General features: G+C 35.1%; 1 protein-coding gene and 1 long non-coding RNA gene across 2 annotated transcripts; both read left to right on the forward strand.

The window, feature by feature from the left end:
* Positions 1-290: 290 nt before the first annotated feature.
* LOC148779663 (uncharacterized) lies at positions 291-779 on the forward strand. The gene has a single exon (XM_088852302.1). The coding sequence runs from the start codon at positions 291-293 to the stop codon at positions 777-779; it is 489 nt and encodes a 162-aa protein (XP_088708428.1).
* A 1,084-nt stretch (positions 780-1,863) lies between these two features.
* LOC110007858 (uncharacterized) lies at positions 1,864-2,318 on the forward strand. The gene is made up of 2 exons (XR_002282135.2): positions 1,864-2,027; positions 2,154-2,318. It is a non-coding gene; the product is annotated as an uncharacterized LOC110007858 (long non-coding RNA).
* The last annotated feature ends 8,771 nt before the right edge of the window (positions 2,319-11,089 follow it).

Genomic DNA, 11,089 nt, shown 5'->3' on the forward strand with positions numbered 1-11,089 from the left:
TCTCACTTCTCATACATTTCCACCACCTCCATCGCCGCCAAGGCACAGGCCTCTTCTGGGGCCGACGCTAACTGCAGCCACCCGTGGGGCCACCAATAATTTAAGTTTCCAACCCTATAAGAACCCTCTCCATACCCCTCTCTTCCTCCAGGGCAAAACAAAGAAGAGAGAGAAAGACAATCCATTCTGTTATGAATCCATTTAGGGGGGGAAGCCGAACAGAGCTGAAGCCCTCGCCTTAGGCCGCACCGCCCCCTGAGCCGTTGCCATAAATGCCGACCCCGAGAGCGATGACACGTCGAAATCCCGAAGAGAAACAGTCGCCGAGGAAGCATAATCAGAGTTTTGGGAAGAGGTCGGTGTCATTCCACGGGGGCTCACCCTTGGGAGGCGGCGGTGACCGGACCATGCTACGACGCCCGAGCACGCAGCCGGACCTCATCGCCGGCCGTCGGAAATCAGAAATTGAGTTGTGGGGCAGCGAGGGGGCAGCGGCGCCGCCCAGGCTGACGAAGTTGTTGGTGAACGTGACGGTGCAGAGGAGTCTCGGGGCGGTGCAAGTGGTGGCGGTGCCAGAGTCGACGGTGGGGGAGCTGGTAGCCGCGGCCGTGAGGCAGTATGTGAAGGAGGGGCGGAGGCCGTTGCTTAGGGAGAAAGACCCTGCGGGTTTCGACCTCCATTACTCGCAGTTTAGCCTTGAGAGTAAGATTTCTTTGCCTGTGTTGCAAGCGTTGTGTTGTTGCAAATCTCTCTCTCTCTTCCCCCCGGCAAATACATAAATACCTCTCTCTCTCTCTCTCTCTCTCTCTCTCTCTCTCCTTGCAGATAGATTATTACCTTTATTTCTCTCTCCTTGAAATAGATACATAGCTATGTGTCTTGCATATAGATAATTCCCCGTCTCTCTCGTTAATGGAAATTTTATTCGAATAAAATAGCTGAAGTACTCTCTCTCTCTATCTCACTACCTGTGCCTACAACTGGTTCCCCTTTTCTTGACAATTTAATCTAAAGAAAAATAACAACTCCCTTTCTTAGATTCTCTTCTTTGTTTTTTTTCATCTTTTTTTTACTTTTTCACTGTATACTTCTCTTGAGAGACTTCTCTCTCTCTCTCTCTCTCTCTCATGCCTGCCTCTGTGAGGTATTGTGCAACTTTTCCTATGAAATATCCCCCCACTCTGTTCTTTCTCTCTCTACTTTTGCTGTGAAATATTCCCCCCTCCCCCTCCCTCTCTCCCCTCTCTCTCTTATTCATATGCTTTTCATGCTTTTAGTTTTTGTTTGGAGTGGACTCCTGCAAGAGTACACTATATCAGTAGTAGAGTACACTAGATACTCCCTCAGACAAAGGACCTAGTTTTTTATGTGAATTTCTTTTAAAATGTTAAGTTGGGTCTCTTCTATTAACTTATTGATGAGTGTACAGAGACTAAAAGATCCCAAAATCACCTTATGGAGAACCTATTCACTAACAAAAATCTTTTTGAAATTCCTTTTGCCAATAAGTCGGACTTAAACCTTGCTTCCCACTAACCAGATTGGTATTTTGCCATCAGAAATTTCCGATCCACTTTAAAATCACCAAATGAGTATTTTGTAAAAAAAAAAAAAAAAAAACAAAAAAACAATCGAGTTCTTAAATATTCCGATCTGACTGTCGAAATATTGGCCGCTCTCTCACTCAATTAAGCAATTCCTTCCCAAAATTTGGGGTCCTTAAAACTATTTTAGATAGCGTTTTATGCTAGAGGTCAATGTCCAATATGTTCTTGAGGGAGCAAATAACTACCCCTCAGTTGTTTGGCTTTTGTCAATCTTCCCCCTCTTAATTACTTTCTAATTTGAATATTGCTTATGCAGCTTAGGGGTGGCGATGGACCCGGACCTGACCCGGGACCCGGGTCCTTGTATGGATCCAGGAATTGGACCTAGTGGATTGGTTCAAGGTCCAAATATTGGACCTGAACACTATTGGGGTCCAGGTCCAGCGGGACCTGACCTATTGCCACCCCTACTTATGCATGGTTTGTTTTTGACTTATTTCTAATGCTCTTTTAAGTTTTGTATTAGTTTCATTATCTTTTCCTCTCAAAATTGTTCATTTTGGACTTATGTTTATTTGTGTTTTCTCCTTTGTTATTTGTGAACAGGGTTGGATCCAAACGAGAAGTTGATTGGGCTTGGGTCTCGCAATTTCTTTCTTTGCCCAAGGGATACTGTTAATAATAATACCACTACCTGCTCAAACCAGGCTGAGAAACCTAATAGCAAGTCATGGCTTAGGTTCATGGATTTCTTATTGTGATTTTCCATGATATTTTTTGTTTTTTCTTCAATATTTTAGATGGGTCTTGTATATATTCAGGGATATATGGTATTTGTGTAAGCTTTATTTGATAAAAGCATGTAAGAACAAAGCACTTGTGCTTAATCAAATCCCAAATCCTTGGTTTTAATGATCTCTCTAAGTAATGTGGCATGTGTAGCATATTTATTTTGAGGGATCAGGGCCGGTTAGTTGAAAAAGGCTTTGATGATGACAATATGTGATGAAGGCATAAGCGTCATTTTTATAAAATGATGAGTCTGCATCCATGCACGCCCCAAAATATATTTGACTACATTGGTGATATGATTAAATCAACCAATTTATTAACACAGTAGTTATTTTAGAAAAAGCTATTTTCCTTGAGTTTGTTGTCAATTATTTTGTTAAATTTATCAAGAAGATGGTTACCTTAGGAAAGGCTATTTCCCTCGAGTACATTGTCAATTATTTTGTTAAAAATCTTGAGAATGCCACTAATTTGTAGGGATCCACTAGGTCAGGTCATCCCGAGTCTATTCTGAACCCAAAGAATGGACCCAACTGGGTAGGTTTGGGTCCTAAAGATCCGAACCTAGCCAGAGTCGAGTCTAGTCATGTCCAGGCCAACCTAGAACCTACCAAGCTAACTTTACATTCATGCCAGAGATAACTATACATATGTATGAGTGATCAGACAATCAAGGGACATCTATGGAAGATAGAGGTTTCATGCAGAGATAACTTGTTAAACTTTTTAGCACATCCTTTACCGACAGTTGTCTGTTAGTTCTTTTGTCCTTGACCTTTTTGAGGAAGACCAAAATTTTGAAATTTTAAGCAGAAAATGCTCACAAATAGTTCCCCCAGCAAAAATTATTTTTCCTTGGAGATCCTCTTAAAAAACAGATATTTTCTCAAGAAATTATTTCCCCTATAAATCGCAAAGAATAATTCTTGATTCCTTCTCAATAAGATAAAGGGCATAACATCTTTTATACTGTTGTTTAAAAAATCGCCGAACCGACATGAGAATCGTTAAAAATAACTCAGATAGAAGGCAAAATCTTGAGGCAAATCCTTACGGGGCACCGTAAGTGACTTTTTACAGAAATTAGTGTCTTTTGGAAAACCATTGATTTGACTCAACACTCGCCCGAGTCAATATCGTGTGATCTGGGACTGACCTAGTGAGCCCCAGCCCAATCCCATGCTTTTGAACAACTCAAATTGAATATTCTTTCTCTCTCTCTCTCTAAATGATTTGGAATAGCTAAGAGTTAGAATGGTGAAGTTGTCTAGGATTTCATATGACTAGCTCCTCTTTCTGTCTCTCATCAAGATCTTCTTTTTTGAATGTTAATTTGCAATACCACCATATTTTATTATTTGTTGTCAAAATATTTTAGGATGGCTTGCGAATCCATTTTCATTTTTAATTATAAATTTTTGGACCTCAACAATTGTTCAAATCAAGTAGATTTACAAACACATGAAATCTTGAAATATACTTTCTTATTTTGTTATATGTAATATACACTTTTCTATCTTGATACATTCTTTTCTCAAAAACAAAGATCGTGGCCCTTCCAAAATCATACATTTTTAAATTTTGTTTCTATTAAGGGTGTGGTTTCTATAAGGTGTCAACCTTATACTATTGAAGTAAGGTGCATTTCAAAACTATGCCAAAAATGAAGTTTCAATGCTATAGAGGTTTGCCATGATATGAAAATCTATTGTTGCTCCCAATTATGAAATTTAAAATTCTAAAAGTGTGACGATCAAGCAGATCTATAAATGTCAGAAATGCAGTTTCCATGCCATAGAGCTTTGCCATGATATTAAGATCTACGGTTGCCCCCAATTATGAAATTTAAAGTTCTAAAAATAGCGATAAACAAGCAGATCTATAAATACTTGAAAAATCTTGAACATGGACGGTCCAAATAATATGTTAGAAGATAAACTATTTTTAGGATTAAAAATCCATTTTTTTTTCATGTCTATGAATCTTGAGTTCGAGATGAAAAACAACCTCCTCATAGTTGGGATTTTTTTGTTGCATCCTACTCTTACAGTATATGGTTGACACCTTATATAAACTTTACCTCCTATTAATCCGCTTTTTAACCATCAATACCTAAACTTATTTCTTCTCTCCTCCCCTCTCTCTCTTTCTCTCCTCTCTCTTGAGACATTACATAATTGATTATTCTCTCTCACTTTCGCTCTCTAACTCTCTCTCTCTCACTTTCTCTCTCTCTAACTCTCTCTCACTCTCTCTCTCTCACTTTCTCTCTCTAACTCTCTCTCTCTCTCTCTCTCACTTTTGGTTGCATTAGGTGTAAAGGCCACATCATGAAACCGGAAACAGTCGTCCACTAGGCTAAGGAGTTGCAACGAAGCTTCCTTTCTTGGCCTCTTCTTCACTCGGTTCCAAATGTTAAACGTCATCTCCTTCCTTATTTCCTTTTCATTTAAAACGAGGAGCAAGCCCCCCCTCCCCTCCCCTCCCCTCCCCTCACAAAGGGAACAATGCACGTGAAATACAATACATGCTTACATAATGTAGGCGTACAGTTTTGGCGCGGCCGGGACCGCATTTCTTTGGGTGTGTCCTCTTTTTAAAATTTGAAATATATGTTTGAAATTGATTTTGGATACAAAACTTTAAGGTACAATGAAAAATGTTTCATCATCATCTAAATCTTGCTCCAATTGTTTGGGGTCGGCCAATTTTTTTTAGAGAGCATTCATTTTTATTTAAAAGATCATTCATTTTGATATTTCGAAGACATTCAACTCTGCAAAAAAATATTCCGACCCTACAAATTATTCGACCTTGTAGTTTTTTTGGACCATTCATTTCGCTTATTCAAAGACCATCAGGTCCTGTGATTGTAATATTGACGGGTTCAACTAAGAACCGAATAGTGCCAGGTTACGATTTTGGTCGGTTTTGGTGATTTTTTTAAAAAAAATATATAAAATCTAAAAAAATAAGAGATTTGTTTGTAATGCGTTTTTTAATGTTTTTATCATTTTGGTAAAGATTGGAAAGTGTTTGGCTATGAATACTTATTTTTACTGTTTTCCATTTTTTAAAAAAAAATTCAAAAATACCTTTGGGTACAAATTAATTATTTAAAATCCATTTTTCATTGATTTTCAACTGCATTTGGAGGTGTTTTGTTTAATCATGCTGTAAATATACTTTTCATATATTTTTTAGATTTTTTTGTATGTTTTTAACACTTTTTTTACCAAACAAAACATGCCCAGTTAGGTTGATTGAACCGGCCAGTTTATCGGTTACTCGGTACAGGCCCTAGGTTGGTTTTCGAGGCCTATTCGATTTTTCAAACACTGATTAGGTTTACATTACTTTCTAGAGGTCCAAATTCGCGGAAAGGGATTCACAGTAATTTAAGATGTCTTTTGAATCCTAAAACTCTAGAATGCCTGGGTGAATCAGTAGATTCACCAAAAACTTGGCACGCAATTTAAAATGCTAATGTTTGCTGTAATAATCCTCTGTAAAGGTTTGTTGATTATGCCCCAAGTGTACTGAGTAGTCACCACCACACACAAAGCATGGAGAACTGCCCTCAAGATTATTTTTTTTTGGCACAAATATCACAAATCTTCAAATGAAAATTTTTATGATTGGGGTGTGCTATATCCTCAAACAAAGTTTGTAGAATTGTAAGCTTTTGTGTGCTTTGTCTCCATCCAAGGTCCAATTATGTATCTCATTGTAGGTATTTTTCTTGTGCTTTCTATATTTCTGCTAAAAAATTTGCTTTTCATGCTTAAATGATGATCTACCTAGCAAGAATTATACTCTTTTCAGGCCTCAAGAGGAATAATTTAATCGCTTTTTATGGTAAATTTTAGCTTATATCAGTGCTTTACTGTATCATCATCATCTTCCAAGCTTTTTTCCAATTAATTGAAATCAACTACACAAATTCTAGTCTGCCATTCTGCTTTATAATATAACTATTGAATAAAATCTTCGCACTTCAAGGACTATTTTGCATGTTGGTTAGAATTATTTCAATCTTAAGAATTCTTTCTTAAGATTACTTGTGTTGTTTTCGGTATATATATATATATCCTTTATAAGGCATTTTAGACATAACACATCTTTGTTGATTGAATCTAAGCCTTTGGTTCATTGCACGATAACTGTCCCTCTCTATGCAGTTGCCATTTTAATGATTCTTTTTCATCTCCTATTATTTGTGTTGACTTGAATTTAGCTTTGTTTATTTTTTCATTAATTTTACTTTTGCTAGTTGGGAATTTTAATGGGATCTCTAGATGATTCACATTTTATGCTGGAAAAATAGAAGGATTGAATACTATAAGACCATTTAGTTTTGCTACAAAAGGTCAAAGTCATTTTTAGCAATAGTTTTGCTACAAAAGGTCAAAGCAATAGTTTTGCTACAAAAGGTCAAAGTCAGTTTTAGCAATTAGATATGAAATTTAATGGATAAAAGTGTGTCACAAGTCACAATATTTGAGAAATTTTGTTTTGGACTTTAAGCTTAAACAATGATACTTTCTAAATCACCAGATTTCAATTTTAATGATCAATAATGATTGTAACCTCCTTGTATCAAATGTAAATGGTCTCATTGTATATATTTCAAAAAAACTATTTGTATAATTTATTTTACTGCTTGTTTTAGAAAATTTTGTTCAATAACTTATAGACATTGTTTTAGTTGAAGTTTTACTAGATTCATGGGGGTTGTCATGCCTTGAGGTTTCTTCACACTGATTAAGATATTTTTCTAGATATATTGCAGGTAAACTTTCTCGATGTGTAATTTGTCCAATGTTGATTTGGATTTTTATATGGATTATATACTGAAATATGGCATTTTAAGAAAAACCTCTAAGATTAACGGGTGTATTTAGATTAATTGTTTATATAAAAGAAATTTAATGGCCACTTAAAGAATGAGAATAGTCTTGTGGAGTCCATACCACTTTGTAGAAACACTTGAACTTGTTGACTTAGGGTGGCAACGGTTGTGTCGGTTCGGGTCGGGTCGGGGTCTAGGTCTAGGTCTAGGTCTAGTCGGACTTGAAAATCGTGTCGGGCCCGGATCCAAACCCGATCAATCCTTACCCAAAACTTAAAATATCTTTATATTTAATTATATTCAAATATATATATTTAATTATATTTAAATATATTGAAACCCAAAAAAATTTTGAACCCATACCCAGACCCGAATCAGGTCTACCCTTCGGGTCCCGGATCGGATCCTACGGGCATTGCCTACACAAATGACATAGAAATTTACCGTTTCAATGAAACTTACATGATGTTATTAATGATGCGTATTTGTAACATATTGATATTCATCTCTACTGATGAAGAGAAAAGATATTATATGTTTGGGTTTCTTACACGAGGGTCAATGTCCATATCGATATTAGTTTGCCCTCGGTTTATCCAAACTATGTTGTGCCAAAAGGAGAGAAGGAACTGAGAGAGAACACAAGAGAGAGAAGGTTGCAATGCATAGAACATGATTGTAGGGTAAGAATGTGAATACCATCAAGTGAAGTTGCAGGATCAAAGAATGGGAATAGTAATAATGACAGGAAGGGAAAGATGCCAGGTGTGTGTCTCATCCATAGTTAGCAACTCGGGGATTTTCGATAAATCGGTTTATCTTAAAATCAGAAAAAAATCATTTTTATTTCAAAAAATCGGATGAAAAATCGGATAAAAAATACGGATCGGCAAAAATACTTCATGTAAAGATATCGCCAATATATCGGACTAGGCTAAAAAAATCAGAGTAAAAAAATTAGATAAGTTAACAAAGATCACAACTACTTCTTATCAAGAAAAAACATACACGATATAAATTTTCACGTTAAATAATTTAAAAAAAATCACAACTACTTAAAAAAAACAAAAAAAGGTACACCATATAAATTTTCACATTAAATACTTCAACTAATATCAAATCTACTTAAATATCAACATACCAAAAAAAAAGCACAATTTTTTGTTTACAAATATCAAATCTATTTAAATATCAGCATACACCATATAAATCTTCACATTGAATACTTCAACAAATATCAAATCTACTTAAATATCACCATACCCAAAAAAAAAGGGCTCAATTAAATATCAACAAATATCAAATCTACTTAAATATCAACATACCCAAAATCAACTTTAAAAACCCAAATCTACTTCAATACTTTAGCAAATATCAATATACCCAAAAAAATGTACAAATTTTTTTTTTATCATTAAATGTTTTAAGTTTTAACTATGGTTAAGTCACTTATAACTATAGTTAATATAACGGTTACTTTATACTTTATATAGTTGTTTTCATTAAAAAATGCTTCTTCAAAACCATTTGTGAAACTCGAAGATTTTTGGGAAAAAGATGGAGCAAGGCTTTAGAAGACTTGAGAACATGAAGAAGCTCGATAGAGCTCTCTTCTCCCTTGATCTCACTGATAAGGAAGCTCGATAGAACAGCAAGGTCTTTCGAAGACCTGCGTTTCATTGAAAACAGGGTATGCTTCTTCAAAATTGGGGATGGGGGGTTTGCTTTGTGAGTTTGGAAAAAGTTCAAAATTGAAGATGGGGGTTTTCTCTGTTAGAGAGAAAATCAAATGGGGTTCTTGGGGAAGGGGGTTTTCAGGAGCATGAAGATTATGAAATTTGCAGGAACATGAAGGTTATGTTTGTTGATGGAAATAATATGTTTTTTCAGGAACATAAAGATTATGAAATTTGCAAGAACATGGGTTTTCTCTGTTAGGATTTTTTTTTTTATGGAAATTGTACGCTTTTTTAGAAATTACACATATCAGAAAATTTTTTTCTTTTTTTTTAAAAAATACAAGTAAAAATGCTTTTTTTGGGCCCGTTTAATTTGTTCTCCAAAAAAACGCGTTTTTAACGTTTTAATGAAAAACCACGATTTTTTGACGAACTTTTAAAAAAACGTCGTTTTAAACATTTTTCAAAAAAACGTCGAATTTTTCAAAAAATCGGGGGTTAATCGCCTATTTACTAACTATGGTCTCATCTAAAGGAGGACAGAAATTGCATGTGGGGAAAGATTAGGGTGGCAATGGCCTTGGACCTGACAAAAGACCCGACGTCCTAAGTCTGCTGAATCCCAGTATGGGTCCAAGAAGTAGACCCAACGGGTCGAGTCCAGGTCCAAATATTAGATTCGAACACTATTCGAGTAGGTGGACCTGACCCGAATAGTATTATTATATAAATAATATTTAAATAAATATAACTATATATTTTTAATTACCATAACATTTAAAGATATTTAAATATGGGTTTTGTTACGCTACACCACATGTGGTATATAACCTTAAAGTCTTTAACATATATTTGAATTGTAATACAAAATTTTTCAAGTAAGGGTATTTTTTATCATTTAAAGGGGTAGAATGAATATTTTTATAAAAAAATAGTGGCATTTTATTAATAGTTAAAAAAAAACTAGTGCATCATGTAAGTGATATCGCATACCCAATGATGTCATTTTTCACTATTGTTAATAAATGTTTTTTTTTCTATTAGTAATTTCTACTTTGCCCTTAACTAATTACTTAAAGGATCCCTACACAAAAACTTACTGCACTATAGGATAAGGGTATCTAAGTTTCAAAAAATGTTGTAGATTTTAAGGGTATATACCTCACAAGTGGTGTAGCTTAAGAAAACCTTATAAATTATACTAGTAGATTGTTAGAATTTGTGGGAGCATTCATGCACATACAGTAGACTTTAAGGGTATATACCTCACAAGTGGTGTAGCGTAAGAAAACCTTATAAATTATATTAGTAGATTGTTAGAATTCGTGGGAGCATTCATGCACATACATTCAATGGAGAATATAAAGAGGAGAAAAGAGAACGCAACATTTATGTAATTCAGGCTGAAGCCTTACATTTACGGATCCAAAGCTCCAACCGGCTATATCTTCACTCTTTTGGATAAATGTTTGCATCAATAAATATCTCTACATATAGAGGACAATTACACAATTAGAGGAAAAATATGGTATAATTCTTGAAAATAGAGGTAAATAGTATAAGGCATTATCACCAAACTAACTTGACCAAATAACTTTGACTTCCCCTCTTCTTATCTTCTAGATACCTAATCTTATTAAGAGATATATATATTCATATATCCATAACGATGTATATCAATATGAACCCGAGATATTCATATCCCAATACTCCCCCTCAAACTTAAGATGCTTTGAGACAAAACAATTGGAGTTTAAACAATACTAAGCTGCCAAAAAATAAGTAGTGATCAAATCCATTATAAATTTTATAAGTTACCATGGTCTTCCAAGAAACAACCTTTCTTGGGCTCTCTACTTTCTTCTAAAGACTTTATCTCTCTACGGTCTTTCTAAGAAAGAATTTTCTTCTAGAGATTTTCTCTCTCTAAGGTCTTTTTTCTCTGAAAATCTTCTCTCTCAAAGGCTTCTTTTCTTTCTAGAGGCTTTCTCTCTCTAAAATGATTATCACACAAGATGGAGCAATGAAAAACTCCATCATCCAATAGAATTGAGTAACGAAAAACTTAATCATCAAACATGATCAAGTAACGAAAAACTTGATCATCAAACAGGATCAAGAAATTCGATCATCAAACAGGATGAAGTAACAGAAAACTCATCAAACATGATGGAGTAGTGTTGCACCTCTTCAATTGAGATGACATTTAATTACTTGGT

This window comes from Amborella trichopoda, chromosome 11 (assembly GCF_054954075.1).
Source record: "Amborella trichopoda isolate Santa Cruz 75 chromosome 11, AtrichopodaSantaCruz75HAP2 v2.0, whole genome shotgun sequence".
Classification (NCBI taxonomy): Eukaryota; Viridiplantae; Streptophyta; class Magnoliopsida; order Amborellales; family Amborellaceae; genus Amborella; species Amborella trichopoda.